This window comes from Anthonomus grandis, chromosome 17 (genome assembly GCF_022605725.1).
Source record: "Anthonomus grandis grandis chromosome 17, icAntGran1.3, whole genome shotgun sequence".
NCBI lineage: Eukaryota > Metazoa > Arthropoda > Insecta > Coleoptera > Curculionidae > Anthonomus > Anthonomus grandis.
In genome coordinates this window covers 6403244-6423639 of record NC_065562.1, presented here as the reverse complement: position 1 = coordinate 6423639, position 20396 = coordinate 6403244, and the positions used below count along the sequence as shown (strand labels likewise).

Below are 20396 nucleotides of genomic sequence, written 5' to 3'. Positions count from 1 at the left end.
TTCCTACCACTGTTTGTAGATTGACTAGAATAAGGGGAAAACTGGAAACGGTTTTCTTTTTCTTTGTCTGCAGTTTCTTTTTCTCGAGGCATTAAAATTTCACTGCCGATCTTGTTACTATGAAGTAACCTTAAACATTTTGCGTCTTTCAAGTGCATAGCCGTGCATGACTGCAAAATTTTCATTAAATTCTGTAGAGCGTAGATTACTTTAACCATCAAAGTTCCACGTTGCTACCTGTCAACTTCTTGAATGGGTTGCAGCGAGACGCATTGTCACGCGACAGGTGTTTGCCACACTCGCATTCTTCTTGTATCACTTAAACCAAAATTTGATTCACAGGTAAAAAGAATGCATGCTCATTTACGCTCTTGCCAAATCTGATGTTTTTTGGCCCATGCTAATGCCATTGCGTGACTCACACGGGATAGTAGTAGACCTCTTACGGGTTGTTAGACGTAAAGATTATTTTCATCAACCTATTCCTTATTCTTTGAGCAGTGAAATTATTGCAATAAACAATTTGAAACTCACCTCTTAGCTGGGTGGCAGTAATATTGTGGTTCCATTTATACCTTTGCTTTTACTGAACCACTATGGTTTTCCCTTAAATTACTTTAAATTTCTACGACAACCTTTTTATAGTACTCTTGGTAGAATTTACAGTTTCTCCGCTGTATCACACCGCCCTGTATCACACCAAAATCTTGCTCTTTTATTATCAACAAGAATAACTAGTTAGTTATTTTGATATGGTGAATGTAATAAGGCATGTACAAAGGAATATCCAACTAATAATACACACAATTTAGTGTGGAAATAATTTTTTCGTCTATAAAGATTTTTTCACTGATTAACCGATGTAAATAGCATTACAGTCATCACATTTCAGAAAGTACCTTGATTTTTCAAAAAAAATCGATTTAACTAAATTATTAATGATTTTCAATACTATAATCAAATTAGAGTGTACCACTACACTATAATCTGACTATTACCAAAAAACGACATCGATCTAAAAATTGATTGTATTTATTTAAAAATTTTAAATATAATTTTTTAATTATTAAGAAACAGCCCCGAATCATGGTTGAAGGCAATATGCTTGACCATAATAGGTTTAATAAAAAAGGCTAGTCGTCGATTAGGCTAGTCTCTGCACATTGGGGATAGGGCTTCAGTTCATTATGCTCTTGTGACTGATGTTCTGCATCTTCCATTTTCTTTTTAGATTTGGAAAGTTTGATCCCTAGCGGCAACTAATTGTTTGTAATAAATAACTGGCTTTTGTTTTACGATGTTTTGTGGTCGAGACAGTAAGCAAAAAAGATTTTAAATTGGAGGCTTTGGACTGGACTCCCTCAATTTCGGCTTCATTTTAAGGTTCCACAGTATAGTGAAGCAAGAAGGTTAGTACCTGAACTATATTTAAAATGCCTAAAGATCCAAAATCTTTCCGTAAAAGACCTTTATTCAGAAATAAAAACTGACGCCCATGCAAGTAGAATATTATTTTCTATCGAAATACGATGTGTATGTAATCGATGAGACCAAGTGTCCCTTTTAAAATAGGAAAGTTAGTGTCACTTCCAATCAAAACGGAAGTGACACTAACTTTCAAACAATAACTTGACTTGACTTGACTTGACAAAAAACAACTGAATATGTCAAAAGATGCTCTTATAACAATTCCATTGATATTACATATTTCATTTGTTTATCTTAAAGAGTAAAATTGTTATTAGGTGTACCCTTTTTTCTGTGTCACCCGGCGTATATATCCAGAGATCAAAATGAAAATTAAAAATTATATAAGCAGTATGTCTCGTCGCGTTGAAGCTGTGTGGATTGCAAAAGGTGCTCACCAGAGGTTTATTGTGAGTGATGCACCTTGTATCCGTCTACTGCGACCCTAGTGTGCTTTGTGGCATACTCCTAAGAGTTTATACTTCCCCAATCAAGTCCGCCTTCTTTAGGAGTTCGATAATTTCATTAGAAGATGTCATCCATCTTAGGTAAGGCATTGCCGAAGATGGCCTGCCTGGTTCTCCTAGTGCCGGACATAGGATATGCTCTGCAGGCTCGTCCTCATCCATGCATAGACTGCATTCGGCGATTTCCGCTAAATCAATCCTATTCATGTGGTGACGCAGTCTGCAGTGGTCGGTACACATTTCCATTAGCCCTTTTAGGTCCTTCCTGTTAAGTTCGCTTATGGCATCTGTTATTTTCCTTGTTGCGTCCGATATGAAAGCCTTCGCATGGTTGTGTCCTGGTAATTCCTCCTAGTAGCTTTGTTATGCACCAGGGTTGTGATTGTATGTTTTGCCGTATCGTAGGCAATGCCTAATACTGGTTCTGGACCACTCAGGTTAGATTCTGTTCCTTTTTTGGTTCCTGGTCAGCCGCCTTATTTCTTGTGAGCCCAGTATGTCCCGGAATCCATGTTGGGGTAATTTTGTTCCTTTCTACAAGCAGTATGAGCTCGTTTTTACTGCTCTATTGCTCTAGATGTGCAGGTAGAGGACTCTAGCGCTTTTAGAGCCGTCTGACTATCGCTGTAGATTTTGATGGTTCTGCTTTCAAGTTGCATTCTTGCTCAGATTTCAATGGCATATACTTCCGCTTGAAAGATTGAGTGTTTCCCAAGGCAGATAGATATTTCTGTCCCTATATTCTAGCTCCTACTTCAAAATTGGTTTTGGAGCCCTCTGATCCCAAATCTACTCGGATGTCCGCTTTCTCTAGTTCAACTCGTTACATATTATATGATTTCTCCCTGCAGGTATATGTGCAGAGGGGTCAGTCCAAGTAGCACTCTCATAGCGGCTGTCGGGGTAGTTCTGATCGCCCCAGTAATGAGCAAGCAGATCTGTCTTTGAAGGCTGTTAAGTTTTGTTTTGGCCATTTGTTGTATTGCTTTGCCCCACCACACTACAGAGCCGTAGGATATCGTAGGTTTGATGACCTGTGTGTATAACCATTGCATCTGTTTTGGGTTCATTCCCCAACCCTTGCCGCATATCCTACGACAGATCCATAGGGACAGTTTTTCTTTCTTGATTGTTTTGTCAAGATGCGAGTTCCAGTTAAGCGTCCTATCTAAGGTTACCCCAAGATATTTCACCTCGTTTGTAAATTGGATGGTTTTACCTATCAGGATTGGCGGTTTGAGTTGTCTTCAACAGAAGGAATGTCAGGCTTATTGGCTTGAGCAAAGATGCCTCAGCAATTGGTGCACGGCTTTCTGTATGTACCTAACGTTCTGGGAGCTTTCCAGCACATAGAAATATACCTTCGTGCTAGACTGGCTCTAAGTAGTGCTAACAGATGGGGTTAAAGTAAACACCTTTAACCGCGCTTTGCGAGAGTATGGTTCTGGCAAAGAGCTAGTTTTCTTTTCTCAAAACCCAACGTTTTCTCCAAAGTGATGAAGGAATTCGGACCCAGAGAAGATTATATTTTCATGTAAGCTACCCTTCTTTTTAGTGACATTTATATAACACATTTTGGTGTTTTAACTTAAAATAGCATGTGAAAAATCTAGAGCAGAAAAACTTAAATAATTTAGCATGGATCGAATGATATGGTAAGGGACTGTATCTCCTATACGCACTTAAGAGCCCCCCACATCTACCATTGACTATTTTTTTAATCTTTATCTTTATTTTTCAACAGGCCAGAGCCCAATTAAAGGAAGATCAAAATTGGCAATGGTAAAATATAACACATAAAGTACTGAAAACTAACAAAAAAAATTAACTATCGACTTAATTAGAGAGACTTTTTTATTGCAACTCTGGCTCTTTAACAGAGCCAGAGTTGCAATTAAAGTATAAAATGTAATACAAAGTAAAATAACATTATAAGTATTATTAAAAAAGGTACATACAAAACAGAAAGAGAAAAAGTCAACCCATCTTCCAGCAATTGCCCATTGTGTCAATACTTAAAATCATTTGTAAAACTAGGTACCGCAGCATTGAAAGATACCATCAAGAGTGCACGCAAAATTGTTAGTAGTGAGTTTTTGCACATAATAAAAATGGAATCTTGATATTTCATGTCAGTTCTAGCACGGGCAAGAGCAACAGTAACATTTGTTCTTGAGGAAGGACGCGGCACCTGTAAGAAAATGTGACCAAGAAGAGTTGAAGAATCTATGTGACCATTGAGCAATTTCCACAAGAATGCTAGTAGTAGTCTCTCTCCGTAAAACAAGAGCGGGATAAGGGATGATTGTGTTTATAATAGATAGGCACCATCTAAATATCTAAATGTAAGATATTTAAAAAAGCGTATTTGGATGAGTTCAAGGGAGTTAATGTGGCCTTCATAAAATGAATACCAAACTAGAGATTCATATTTACCGTATTGAGATCGAGCTTGGATCGAACCAAAGAGAAATAGGGCATTATCATACAAAGTGAGTTTGCTAAAAAGTCTGCAATGGTAAATAATAAGCCCCAATAGTTTTGAAGAAGCAGCCAATATATAATTAATATGAGGGACGAATGTAAAAATATCGTCAAAAGTAATTCCTACGTCCTTAAACAATTTCGTTCTAAATAAAGTGAAATTGGCAATGGTATAGTTAAATATTATTGGGGGTTTGATTCTATAAGACATAACACAGTATTTAGAAACGTTAAGATTTAGATGATTGCGATCACACTAATTGTTAACCAGGTTGATATTGCCTTGCATTAATAAGCAATCCATCTCGTCCGTGACACGCTAGAAGATTATCAGATCAGCATAGGCTAGTTTGCAGCAAGAGATAATGACTTGAAATCAAGCCATTGACATACAGATTGAATAGTAATAGACCTAAATTGGATCCCTGTGGAACTCCAGAGGTAGGCATAAAGTATTTTGATTTGTAGCCTTCAGTGTCGACAAATTGTTGACGACCAATGATAATAAAGCAGTAAGCTTTTCAGAAAAATTAAACAGCTTTATCAAGTTTTCCAGTAAGATGTAGAGGTCTATCTGGTCAAAAGCTTTGCTGAAGTCAGTATATATTACATCAACTTGACATTTTTTTATTGAGAGTAGAAGAGAGAAATCGGGACAAGGTATAAAGATAACATGGTAAAAAAACCATGTTGATCTATCGATAGTTTCGATTGAAACAGTTTTGTAACAGTAATCTCAAAGTTTTTGGAAAAGTTACATAAAATGGATATGGGACGATAATTTTCAATGTGCTGTAGGTCATCTGTCTTGTGTATAGGAAGTACTTTGGCAGTTTCCCAAATAAAGGAAAACTGGCTGGTTTTGAGGATAGATTAAAAAGATGACATAAGGGGCAACACAGAATAAATGCACAAGCTACCAAACTGGAAATTCCATCTGGGCCAGCGGTCATTTTGTTTTTTAATGTTCTACCTGCAGTTGATTGATGGTCAGCAGAAATTGGTGGGAAAACTTCAACGTAATCCGTAATCTCACTGAGGAGAGAAATTTGTTGGAAATTCTTTTTAGCTGTGATTGTCCCTCCCAGGAATATATTCTAAATTCACCACTAACTATAATTATTGCAACTTGTATATGTCATAATATATCTTGATTGTTAATGATATGGACAAAAAAAAAAACAATAATGCCTTAAGCCTAAAGTCACAAAGACGGATTATCGTAAGCACAAAGGATTGTGTGAAATTTGAAAATGAAAATGATGTTTAATTTTTTTGTTTTTTATGGAGTTATTACTTAACTGCATACCCAGAGAAATTAAAATATTCTTTTATAGTAAGTAAGAATTTCGTTTCTAATAGAAGTTAGGTATTGTTATGTAAATAGGAAATAAAGTGTATTTAATTAACATCTTCATGCATTTTCCTCTGTATACCAGGAAATCTTTTTTGCAACATTTAGCCTTAGTTTATTGTTAGTTTTTATTGGTATATGAATCCACTAAAACGCGAGCATATCATTAGCTCATAATGATACCATATTTTTTTTTAATCTAACCCTGGAATGCTATTTGGGGTACATTTGTACCCCATCATTAATCATATCTCAAGTTAAATGGAAGTGGGCGGGGGGAACGAACGCCGACGGCTTATTAGTTTCAAGACGCGGCAAGTCAGTTAGCGTGCGACAATTGACATTGGCACACGGTTTGTTCTTTTCGAGATTTGTGATATTTGGGGTTAGCGTGTACCCCAGTGTAGCAGTTTAAGTTAAATATACTCTGTGATTATTTCGCTTCTCAGTAGATTTTGGTGATTACTATTATATGAGTAAGTATCTTTTTTTTGAAAAATATTTCTAAAATATGTCTATAATACTTTAAAAATATTTTAATTTTTTTTTTAAGTTATTATATTTTTCTTTGATTTTTAAGTTATTAATGATTTTCTTTGTTAGGCTGCACGAATAATGGCTGGACAGAAAAAGTTCTTCGACCTAACAAAGCCTGAAGATGTCGGAGAATTTCATCGCATTCTCTATGAATCTGATTCAGACAGTTTTTCGGATGACAGCGAGGAGGAAGATGCCGTTATGCCTGATTTTAGAGAGGAGCTAGAAGAGGATGAATTACGCGGCAATCAAATCAATCTTAATTCTTTTATTGCACCAGAACAGACTCAGGATACCTTTCCATCTGATACAGATTCGGAAGATGACAATATACCATTGGAAGAAATACAGGCGATATGGTGGAAATTTTACCAGTGCCTACCAAATTAAGGGGTAAAAATGGGTTTATGTGGTCAGGTAAGAAAGGCGCAATTCATCGTACACCAAAACGAAATCTGGTTTTGCATTTACCTGGAAACAAAAACGAAGCAAAACATATAACATCGGGAACTGAAGCTTGGAAATTATGTTCCACTCAAGAAAATCTCGATAAAATTACCCAATATACTAATAACGAGATCCAAGTTCAACGATTGAAATATTTAAATAAGAACGATGACCAAGATACTAATGCACCTGTTATTACGCCAGTGGGTAAGAGACCTTCTTGGACTAAGGATACAAACAGCATTGAACTCCAAGCACTTTTCGAGCTATTTTATTATGCCGGTGTTATGAAAATGGCCGGAGTTTTGACCAAGGAACTATTTGATAAAGACACAGGAATTCCAATATTCCGTGCTACCATGCCCGAGGCACGTTTCAGGTTTTTGATAAACTGTCTTCGCTTTGATGATAAGCAGTTCAGAGCTGAAAGAAAAGAAACCGATAAGCTTGCAGCTTTTCGAGAGGTATTTGAGAGGTCAATCGTTAAAATGAAGAACCTATATACTCCTTCAAAATATATTACAATTGATGAACAATTGGTTGGTTTTAGAGGGCGATGTCCTTTTAAAATGTACATCCCTTCAAAGCCCAATAAATACGGAATCAAAATTATGTTGTCCTGATGCCAAAACAGCTTTTGCACTTGATGCTGAAATTTATATAGGAAAAGGTTCCACACCAACTGATGTTCCTGTAGCTCAGTATTACTGTAATAAGCTAACCAGTTCTGTCCAAGGAACAAATAGGAACTTGACCATGGATAACTGGTTTACTTCTATTGAGACCGCAAAACATCCTTTGGAGAGGAAAATTACCATTGTTGGTACTGTGAGAAGAAATAAAAAAGAAATTTCTGATTCATTTTTGGAACTCAAAGAAGGGAATCAAAATTCTGCCATGTTTTGCTACAGTGGACATCTGATACTGTTATCATACTGTCCACCCAAGAGTCCAAGAGTGCTAAAAAAGCAGTAATTATGCTTTCGACAATGCACGAAAAAGGTGATGAGCCATTTACGACCAAGTTACCAGAAATTATTCAATTTTATAATTCTACAAAAGGAGGAGTGGATACTTTAGACCAGTTGTGCCACACTTATTCTACTGGTAGAAAAACACGTCGCTGGCCATTATGTCTGTTCTATAATTTGTTGGATATTCTGGGATATAATTCAATGAGTCTTTTGCGTGGCTCTGGTGAAGTGAATAAAGAAATTGTAAAGCACAGGAGAGAATACCTCAAGAAGCTTGCCCTTGACCTGGTCAGACCGCACATAATAAGTCGTTTGGAAGCTCCAACTTTGAGGCGCGAACTCCGTGAAACTATATGTAGGGTCCTCAAGATAACCACTTCAGAAGAAGTACCTACTAGGCTTACAACAACAGTGGGTAGGTGTGTGCTTTGTACCAGAAGAGAGGATCGAAAATCGAGAGTAAGCTGTGCTGTATGCAAAAAGTTTGCAACATAAAAAAAAAATATGCTCAGTGTGTGCCGCATGAACATTTTATTATGGATGTGCGTTAAAAGTGTTCTTAGAGACTCGGTTTAAGTTATTATTTTTCTATAAGCGAATAAATTTTTCGTTTTTCTAAAATACGACGTCTTTTATTTGGGGTACCGTTGTACCCCTGTGTAGCAGATGCAGAGTCGGAAATAAGTGTAGCATTCCAGGGTTAAATAAAACGCAATTGCATATGTAATCATTCGCATTTAATAAAAAATATAATAACATATACCTATACTATTAATTTTGTTAGTGTCGTATTGTGGACAACTTTGGAATTAGTTATTATGAACTTTAATAACATATTCGTTCTATGGCAAACAGTAACGTGTTTAATAAAATTATAAATCTAAAAACAGTAAAAAATACCGACACCTATAACAAAATAAAAAATATGTAGATATTAACCATTCACAAATTAAATTTTTAAGTTGCTGTATTTAAAACACATTGTATTGGGTATATAATCAACAAAAATTAAAATATAATAATACATTTTTCTCGATATGTTCTTTTTTAATAACAAATTAATTACAACAATCTGAATTTAAAAAAAAAATGCCCTAAACATCAGTTTCATAATGGCAAAAATACGAAACATTCTACTCCAAAACAGCTTATAAAAGTAATATTTACACCTTAAAAGTTATTTAAGAATCCTATTGGAAGGCACCCGTACCTAGATATTACTTAAACGTATTCTACTTATTCCTAATTAAGTAAAATTGTATTTTTTTCTAATACTTAAACATATTGCTTTACTCTTGACTTAAGTAAATCAACACGTATCACTATTAACATTTTACAGGAATTTATTTATTTATTTCTAATACTAATATGAAATATTGCGCAGCACATACCATAATATATTAGTAAAATATATGATAAATTGAGCAAGTTCTTACATTGCTATCTCTGACAACAGTATATATCCAATATAGTTTTAATAATCAAAAAACGAATTTTGGTAGCACTTTGTATAAAAAAAGGTCAATATTTGTTGTTGACTCACGAGAAAAACTACATTGGAATTTTTCTAGATATATTCCCTATTGCTTACTATTATAATATTAGACTAGAATCCTCTCTTAACGATTTTTTTCTGTTCACCAAAACCACTTTACTACGCTATATAATTTAAACAATTATAATTTAATTCTTTTTTATTGGTGAAAAAATATAAAAGTACTGACATTATCCGAAAACTGATGAAGATTAGTTTAAGGCTACAATGAATGTTTTTTGGCATAAAAAAATTATTATTTTTTTTGATAATTGAGTCTACGAGCACAATAACGGACTTTTGTTGAATTGATATTTTAGTTAGAACAAACAGTAAATAAAAAATCCACAAATGCTAAATAAATTCTGAATTTACTTAGTGGAAATCACTATAACAATACATTTCTTTCTGTAGTTCACTACTGCATTTCTAATATTAATTGTAAAATATGGCTATATGTTATATCTTTTATAAAAAACAGAAAAATAAAGTTTATATGAATTTTTGCACTTTATTTAAATTTGCTTCTCAATTGTTTCATATAATTTCAAAAATAAAGCTAATATATTACTATAGCTTTTAGATACCATATTGGACTTATAAAGAATATCTTTTTTTTTGTAAAATAAACAATTTTATATTATTTTTGAAGCCAGATCAAATTGTAGATTCTAATACATTTTTTTGGAATATAATTACAAGATATAGATAGATAACGCAGCATAACAAAACAAACGGGGCAAAAGTTTTAATGCCAACTGAATTACAACTTTAAATACATTAACTTATATTCAAAGACAAAAATCTGGATCCAAGAAGAGTCTTAAGTTATAAAACTTGAGTTTTTATAGCTTTAGATTAATTTTACAATTAACTTTTTAGTCAAAATAAAGTAACTAAAATCCAATATTTATATTGTCTTTTGTCTTTTTTAGTTTTTATGTACAGAAAAAAGTATATACATAAAACCAAATTCAAAATCAAATGCCAGTTACAATACCATAATATATATAAACTGAAAAGCATCAACTGCAATAACTTTTTTATACTTTGGTGTGTTTTTATCAAAAGCTAAATAAATATTCATTCAATATCTCAAAATTTTTACCAACCTAGTCAGTAACGTGACGATTTTATTTACTGATTTATAGAAATGTTCTATTAAATTTTATTAGTAAAATCCATTACTGTGCAACGCATTACCCAAAACTCTTTTGTTTATTATATCTAACTCGACTCTAAAGACGGGTATTAAAATATGGACATTCTATTGTATAATAATTAAATATAAAAGTTCCTTTATCACTATTAAACTATATACTGGAGCAGCATGTCATTGCTGCTTTATTCTTTGGTGAAGTTCCGTTGACCTATTTACACCGTTAACATAGTATTCGCTTGCGTCTTTTACTACGCCATTTTGTTTTGAGGCACCATTGATGGCAGTACCTGAAAATTAAATATATAAATGAAACATTTGTTGGTATAAATTTCATTATTAATCAGGTTAATATGCTAGCTTGGTAGGTAAGAGGCATATGGAAAACTGAACACAGTTTTTTTTTATTTAATATTCTTAGTATTTCTGCAATATTCATATGTACAGATCGTGTTATCGTGAGCTACGTATTACTCAAAATAATGGCAACACCACTTGGTTGCGGCTTGCAGGCGGCGGAATTTTTCGTTTTTATTTTTTGAACCGGGAGTCCGCAGACCTCACTTTGCTGTGTTACTGCACGTTGCATTAATAATTTTTGAGCGTTATTTTCGTGTTTTTTTCACTATGGCTGTTTATACCCCTTCCGAAAGAGTTCAACTAATTAAATGGTTTTATGGAGGCAATACGGCAGTACAATGTAGAGATTTATTTTCAGCGACATTTAAGAATAGACCGATTCCTTGTGCAAAAACGGTTTTAAATGTGGTTACAAATTTTGAGACATCTTTTTGTCTTCAAGATTGTAAAAAATGGCACACGAAACGTCAAGAACCACCTGTTGAAGTGGTCCAGGATATAGAACGACGGGAAGAAATGGTTTGCAGTACCCTAAACCTTGATTCGACACGGTCCACTAGAAGTGTTGGAGAGGAACTGGGAATGAGCAATAAAACTGTTGCTCGTATCTGGAAAAAATATGGGTACAAATGTTTCAAGTATTCAAAAACTCAGGAAATATTTCCAGAAGACCAGTGGCGAAGAATGAAATTTTGTGAAAAATATTTTGTTTTCTGATGAATCTTCTTTTCCATTACATGGCAAACACAATCCTTCCATTGTCTTAGGAAAACGAGCACAGAAGTTTTCAGTTTCGTACCCAGTATCCTCAGACATTGAATGTTTGGGCAGGTATTTTGGGCGACAATGTTATAGGGCAATTTATTATTGATGGCACTTTAAACGCCCAAAAGTACCTTGAGTTGCTGCAAAACCAAGTTCTTCCTGCCATTCAAATCCTACCTGATGTAGACCTGGGATCGGTTTATTTTCAGCAAAATAGCTGTCCTGCTCATAACGCGGCTAGTGTAAAAGAATTTTTAACAAATACTTTTCCTAACCGCCTTACCACTAATAAGGCGATATTAAATGGCCTCCTAGATCTCCAGATTTGTCTCCAAATGACTTTTATCTGTGGGGGTACCTTAAGCAGACCATTTACAAGCATGAATTTAGTAGGCCAACAAATTTAGAGTAGTTGCGAAATAAAATTGTCGAAGTTGCCAATTCCATTTTACCTGAAACTCTTTTGGAAGTGCGAAATAGCTTTTACGATAGGTTAAGTTTTTGTTTAGCGAAAGAAGGCGGTTTATTTGAGCATTTTATTTAAAAAATGATATGTTGTTAAGTTTGTTTATTAGAGTTTTATTTCTGATTTTTTATTATATTTTTATCAGAGTTGAAATTTCATTTTTTTATTAGAATAGCGCTTTAATTTTCATTATGCAAAACACAGCATATTAAACATTTTAAGATTACAATTCTATGCGGGTTTTACACATTGTCATGTCTGTAAAACCCGCATTAGAATAAATATTTTAAAAATGCCTGGATTTTCGCGTAATATTTTGGGACATTTTGTCGCCAAACGACGCAACTCCCAAGAAAGTCAGATGTTTACTAATCCCGTTCTCGGGCCGGCCGGGGCGGTGCTCTGTCGCAGGCACTCGTACACGCGCGACGTTGCAAAATTTCGCCTCTATGCTATTCAATAAAATTGAATAGTATAGAGAGAATTTTAGTAACAGAATTTTATAAAATTGTGAATCGATTTGGACTCTTGAAATTTCTGAATTAAAAGAAAATCGGACACGCTTTATTTTCTAAAGAAGGCATCTTATAGTGGAATAGTATACAGGTTGGGGAATTAAAGATTACGCATTGTCTAAAATAAAGGCAACACCGCTTCCTCTCGTAGATGAGAGTCCGATAGATATTTATTGTTTTAGTTTTTTAGAGAATAACGTTAATAATATCGGCATGCCTCATTTTGCTGTGTACTACAGGCTGCCCTGTTGAATTTTAAAGCATTATTATTTTTTTCTCAACCTACTATGGCTATTTATACTCCTTCCAAAAGAGTTCAAAATATTAAATGGTTTTATATATGAAGGCAATTCGGAAGTTCAATGCAGCGATTTGTTTTCAATTACATTTGAAAATAGACCGATTCCTTGCGAAACAATTTTAAATGAGGTTTCCAATTTTTAGACATGTTTGTGTCATCACGATTGTCAGAAATGTAATACTAAAATGCAAGAACCTTCTATCCAAAGGATCTAAAAACAAGAACGACTAGAAGAAATAGCAAGAATTAGCATTATCAAGAAAAACTGTGTGGGGGCCATAAAATTATTACCAGTATTTGGAGAAAACATTCCAAAACTCAAGAGATATACCCGGAAGACCGGTGGCAAATAATAAAAGTTTTTTAAACCATAATGGAAAGTAAAAATATGTGCATCGAATAACTTAAATTAACGAAAAACTAAAAATTCAATATTAACAAATTAATATCGAATTTTGAAAATTGTGTGCCATTTGTTTTGGGCGCCTTAAATTAATATTATTTATGATACGTATGGTCCGTGTTTTGATCTCGCCCTGGTAGGAAACTAGACAGCCTTGGGGCCCACCTAGTATGCCTGCACAAAAGACAACGGGTCTTTAGTAGCGATTGCACAATACAGTTATCCAGAACATCTCAAGTATGTTTGGCGAGGCTCAGACCATAAGCTTAAAGAAATTTATCAAGATATCTCAATATGGTTGGTGAAAATTATAAAAAATATTTATTAGGCAATGAATTGTTAGTTATTAGAAGCATAATGAAGCAATAATTAAACAAAAAAATAAAGAGGTTCAAATGATAGTTACAAGGGGTAGTTCAAGGCCTGAGTTGGAGAGTGTCCTCTTTCTGGTATTTATATCATAAGAAACCACAAGAAATAAAGTAAAAACTCTTTAGTCTGTTTTCTTTAAGAATCTGCTTAAAACGAAACCATCTGGGGTCTTAAATTTTCATATGAAAAAATTACCCGTTAACTGAAATCTGTCAAAATGGTTCTCACCTGATTATACTATGTAAAAGTCATGTGTCAAGCCTGAACAATAAAACTTAAAGAAAAAGAATGAGAAAGAAACTTTTCTAAACCAACTATTGCAAACCTCATACTTAAGATAATCAGATTCTAATTTTCATATCAACAATGACCAAGGCAAATCAAATGACCCAGACATTTGTGAAACCTTCGAACCGCACTAAATGCAACATCTAGATACAAACACCATCAACCCATTCCAGATTATGCTTTAATATGAATTTTACGATTCATCAGAAAAAAACACTGTTTTTTAGAAATCGATTTTCTTCACATTTTTGTATCATGATATCACCAAATACTAAGCGGTGGGCAAAATCTTTAAATAATTCCTGTACTAAGGTGATTTTATAAGGATGAAATTTATGGTGTTTAAGGACATTTCGAACCGATATAAAATAAGCATCTGACTGGTTTACAACTTGGCGTATTGATAAACTTAGGGCTTTAAAATGTTGTAGTATTTTTAGACTTTTTTGATCATGGCTTACAGCTTTTAGCCTCCCTGTTCGTTGACACTTCCAGTTATATGTCTATTGATTACGTCTATTGATCCAGTTCTATTGTCTATGTCTATTTAATGAAATTATCTCAACGGGTAAAAGACGTTTAAAAAGAAACTAGTAACATTTTTATTGATAGAGTATTCTTTTAAACTATCCTATCAAATGCAAAAATACATCATTCCATTAAAAAAAAAAACTTTGGTCTCTACTACTGTTGCGATACCTCCTGTATATGCAAAGTTATCTTCCTAATGTAAATCTGAAAGAGATCTGTAATTTTTATTTGGGATCCTTTTTGGATAAAAGGACGCGTGCACGAATTATTAACGGGGTCCGGGACTTTTTTAACACAGAGTATGTACCACTTTGTATATGTTTAAGTTAACTTGTGGAATAACGTTACATGTCACAGTTAACTTCAAAATGTAGAAGGTAACTTTATCGGGTGGATGGGGTATCAGTTAAAGTTAACTTTATAAAAAATCCTGGTTTTTGACATATAGTCTGTAAATAATTTTGAATATAACCTGACATTGAGAAAGCTTCTATTTCTCGACATATATATTGAGTAGCGGTAAAAAAGCGAAATTATCTTCTCAAGACTACCGGACTGTCAAGCTTTTGATATGTCATATAAAATGCCACCATTTTTCATAGTTCTTTAGTTTGTAGAGGTCTTCTTTCTAGAAGTATATTTATGATGTTGTTGTCTTTGTTTATTTTGGTATCGCAAATCGCAATAATGTTGGCAAACGACATATGCAATATTTTTGAAGACCTATTATCCGACGCAGTAAATATTGTTGAAAGGCCTCGGCGGCCAAGAATATTCAGAAATCTTTTATTTTGTCGAATAAAACAGAACTTAAAAAACGATTTCGATTAACAAAAGACGAAGAAGAAGAAACAAGACATTTATAAGACTGAAATTTTATTGCTAGGGTAACTTGACGGTTAAAGTTGAAGTTAACTTTGGAAAAATATTTATAGTAGCGGCCCTATATTTGTATTCTGTGGTAGCGGCACTAAAACGTACAAATCGCCTACATATTTTGCAGTAATTACTAATTGAGTTCATTTTTGCAATTGGTAACAAAAACGTGTCGGATCTATAATGCAAAGAAGGTATGAGTTGCTATTCGGGCTTAGGAATCTCAAAAGTCTTTTAATTATATCTAAGTTAAATTTAGATGAACATAGTGTTATAAATGGAGTAGTATTATGAATTTAGTAATTTTATAATTTTTTTTTTAGTAATTTAATATTGGATGAATAGTACTGGTCGCGACATCTAGTTAATGGCATTGTAAAACTAATAACTCGTAGATGGCGTTAGCTATTCTTCGCTTTGAATTTTAAATAATTTACTGGAATCAGGTTGTTTTTCTCTCTCTCTCTCTCTCTGAATAACGTGATATTTCTATCTGTCTATCTTTGTCATTGGTTACGTACCATAGAGAAATAAATATTAAATTAATGTTATCACCAGGAAAATTTATTTTTAAATGCAAGGCACCTACTTGTTCTAATACATACTATTGGCCTATTGAGGATTCATACAAAAATAAAATTTTCTTTAAATTTCCTAAAAGTGACATTATTAGGAGGTCCGAATGGTTTAAAATACTTGGTTTAATCCCAACCTCAACAAGGTGTTATTTATGTCAAGAGCATTTTGATGATATTTCATTTACTAGTACTATATATACTCGTTTAAAAAAGTGTGCTCTCCTAATTGCTGGCCCAAGTATTATTCAAAATGCCCCAGTACTGGTTCAGGCACAAGTACCTTGGAAAGATACATTGACTTTATTACCTGCTGTTATAATCCAGCAATCTCAATATAATGTTCTGAATGAACATAATTATGCTAGGCCACTTTTTACTAGGTCTGACGAAAGGTATTATCAGTGCTTGGTGCTAGGAAGTACTAAAAGCACAATAAGTAAAACAACTTCCATTCTACCAGGTCACTACTCAAGGAGGTACATCACCTCGATAAGATCCAGGGATTCTCCTTGAATATTTAAGAAAAAGGACCGATGACATCTAGAATTTAGGGTATACATCAGTGTCAACTAATTTTTAATATCATACTCTCCATAAAGAATATTTTAATTACAGGGTTAGTTTTTATATATTACCACTCCCCTAACATTTTTAGGTACTCTCTGTACAAAAAAGTACAACTTTTTTATACAAATACACTTGCACTATTTCATAATTTTTTAGAGTTTGTGATCGAGATTCCCAGCCTTTACGTTGTTAAAAATTGATTTAATGGGACACTAATTTTAAATTTCGCGCCATTCTAAAATTCTGAATAACACGCCTTTGATTTCTATGACGAATCGGTATTACAGTAGACTATTTTACCGACTGTGACAAATGTCATTTTAGTTTGGTTAGACCGCATCCGTGATGCTGCAATCGAGTTTAGGGTAAAGATGGTGCCTACTTGTTACTATGGGATTGAACCCTCTTATACTTTTAATTACTCTATGATGCACACGGGTTAACTTTTACGTATTGGCATTTTCGATACCGGGCTGTTGTCTTTGTTTTTCCTGTAATTTGAATACTTTGCCTTTGGGATTAGATTGATTTCCGTACTCGCTGCAAGGCAACGTTGTATTGTCAATTCTTGTAAAACTGGGCGAGGAAAACTTGGAAGAGGTACCCAGAAACTGCGTTTTGGCTTTCTTTCCAAATGATGTCGTCTTCAGGTTAATAAGTTCAATTGTTTGAGGTTGGGATTCGACCTCATAATTACCTCATGGCGACACTAGCCATGTAATATGAAAGATTACTTTAATACACTTTATAAAAGACCTTCCAAGATCTTGAGGTAAGCTTGATTCCTATTCTTTGCTAAACGTTTTTTCATGGTTTTTAAGACCGCCATTTTTGAGGTTAATCGTGTTAATTTTGGGGTGTTATGCCGGGTCATAAACCAGATATTATGCCGAGTCCTAAACCAAGTCTTAAGTGAGATCTTAGTTTTAAGGGCCATCCCAAGACCATCCAGGGCCATCTAAGGTGCTGTTCCCATTTCTCATCATAAATTAGACCTTTATCAGGATTTTTCCTTCTTCATGACGTTATTGATTCTGGTTTGTTTTGCCACCGAGATTATTTCTAATTTACACCTTTAAGTTTCCATCTACACTAACATCGTGCCTACATCACAGCTTCGCCGATGATACACAAGGGTACTTATCATTTAGTTGGGAGTAAAGCGAGCTGGCCGTCGCAGCTATTAACTAAGATCTTAGCAGAATCGCCGATTTCTCAAATAAACATTATTTAAAACTAAAAAATAATAAAACAGTAGGTATAATATTTAGGAGTAAAGTGAATAGAAAAAAGTTTCAAACCTATTATTCTCACTTAATAATGACCGTGTTGAATTTAAGGCCGAAATAAAAAATCTGAGGTTGATTATAGATCAAGATTCGAAATTTGTTTCAGACATTAATAAATGTCTACAAAAGGGTTTTATTAACCTAAAACCGATTTTTCAAATAAGATATTTGTTGCCCAAACATTAAAAAATTATCCTATATGATTCACTTGTGCTCTCACGCTTTAATTTTTGTAATACCGTATACGGATCATGCATTACCGCTTTTGACAGCACACGCATACAGAAAATGCAGAATTCTTGACTTCGTTTTATCCACGGAATGCGAAGATTTAAACCAATAACTGAGACAAAATGGATAAATATGAGAGCTCGAAGATTTCTTCACTGCATCACACTGTTCCATAAAATAATACAACAAAAGTCACCACCTTATTTGCACAACAGAATAACTTTTAGGACGGATATCCACAATATTAATATAAGGCACAAAAATATTATTTCCATTCCTCACCACTACACCGCTTTCTACAATGAACATTAACCAGAAATAGCATATTTTCATAATATAATGTTAATAAATAAAGCTTATTTTGGGTTTTACTATATGTTATATTTCTTAACATTCTTTTTGTTTATGTGAGAACCAATTTGCCAGTTAAAGGTTCTTACAATTGCTCTTTAAATAAACACATTAAACTAACTAGAATAATTCATTCCAACCCACCACCAATTAATATTTTCCAGACGGAAAAGCGGTTAGCATATGTGTCCTTTATTAAAGACTTTGAAAATCAGTCAATTTTTATATAAAAAAAACAAATCAAAATAAAAAGTGAATACATCAAAAGTTGTTGCAAAAAAATTAAATAAGACTGCTAGGAGTCCTTCACAAATATACCCGCCTGTGGGCGGATATATGCAATAACTAATTTTTTCGACAAATTTATTTATCAATTTGTCGAAAAAATCAGTTATTCAAAAAATCAGCGTTATTCGATATCATAAATTTCGGTATATTTTCAGTTATGGCTAAGTGCTCCAAATATTTGAATACTTCCAAAATGTCATCCGATAATGCCTTTCTTTGACAGTGAAGGATCTTCCTAATGACACCAATATCGAAGGTAATAGCAAAAGGCTGTAAGCAAATTGCAAACTACTTGCAAATAAGCTGGTTACTCCTGAAGATAATTTAGAACTCGACCATATTTATACTTCTGTAAATGTGGGGTCAAATGAACTCAGGTTTTAAGGTTTAATATTGACCTATTACCCTTTATTAGGCCGAAACGTCGGCAATATTAAAATGTAAAATCTGAGTTTTATTTGACACCACATTTAATTAATTTAGCAAGAAGTATAAGAGACTTTTGGATCACAAAGAAACAATTTATAAATTGGTGGAAAAACTGACAAAGGATATTGAATTTTTTTTTGAAGTTATAGATAATTTTAAATCAATGGAGCCAGAACCTGCCCATTCGTATGATAACTCATCAATAAGTGGACCAAGTACAACTTCTGATGTGCCTAAACCACCAAGTAGAGTTTATAAAAGTCTCTAATGGGACCGATCTCCTGAAGAATCTCCTACATGAAGAAGAAGGTGCATTACTCTCTGGTGCTATTACTTTAAAAACAAGATCAACTAATATAAGTATTCAAATCGCCTGAACCAGCTGTAGAAGAAGAGTTCCGAAGAAGGACCGGACGTTCCTGCCACAGAAACTTTTATGGAAAATATTACTAGCATAACACTCTTTAAATGAATTTTTTTTCAATATTTGAGCGAACAACCTAATTTGTATGCACGCCAGAAAAATATTTCCACGAAGTTCACTAAAGATGCCACTGAACTACGATTAAGCATCAAAATACTTATACTATAAATGTCGATTTATAGCTATCAAATTTTCGAACATATTGGGGATAAAAAATCCTGTGTTGCGATTTGAGCAGATTTGATGGCACTTTCATTTAAATTATAACTTAGCGATTGCAGCTCAATATAGACCAAAATAATAATTTGTATAAGGTTCAGCCACTCAAATAAAATTTAAATAACAAATTTTTATCTGTACCAATGGCTTTAAGACTTCGCGTGAATGAGCCAATGTGCGCACTAAAGATGACAGGAAGCTCTCTAAGGAAATATCTGGCTAATAAACCGCATAAGTGGGGTCTAAAAAAATTCCCCTTTGTAATTCTTCAGAGTTTTCGTATACTTTTAAATTATATGCTGGTGCAAGAGTATAAATCCACCAAATGATCTTCATCCTCTAATGTGGTCGTCGTATATCTTCATAATTTTTATACGCTTCTGGGCCCAGTCGTTTATCTCTGAAGTAGGGCTATCTACTCATTGGGTACGTCCAAACTACCAAGCAATATTAAAATAGCAGAAAACAAATGGAAAGAGGTTATAAGGAAGATATATTGGTAATATATTTGGCGTTGATATATCTTCTATTTTGAGACATGACGTCAAGACTGTTCGACTTATATTGTCTCATATAGTAATACAATCGGCATATTGGCGGTGTAAATTTAATGGATGGACTAATAGGAAGATATCACATTCAGATGAAAACTCGCAAATGGTTTAACTGCATCTTTTATGAAGATGTTCCTTTTGACCAAGTAGGTCATAGTCATAGAAA

General features: G+C 33.8%; 1 protein-coding gene across 3 annotated transcripts in view; it reads right to left on the bottom strand.

The window, feature by feature from the left end:
- Nucleotides 1–8450: 8450 nt before the first annotated feature.
- Nucleotides 8451–20396, bottom strand: part of LOC126746473 (elongation of very long chain fatty acids protein AAEL008004-like) — a 225214-nt gene continuing 213268 nt past the window's right edge. For all 3 annotated transcript variants that reach the window (XM_050454749.1, XM_050454748.1, XM_050454747.1), the window contains exon 10: nucleotides 8451–10713. In XM_050454749.1, the coding sequence (XP_050310706.1) occupies nucleotides 10598–10713 (116 nt within the window). In that variant the 3' untranslated portion in view covers nucleotides 8451–10597. The remainder of the gene's footprint in view (nucleotides 10714–20396) is intronic.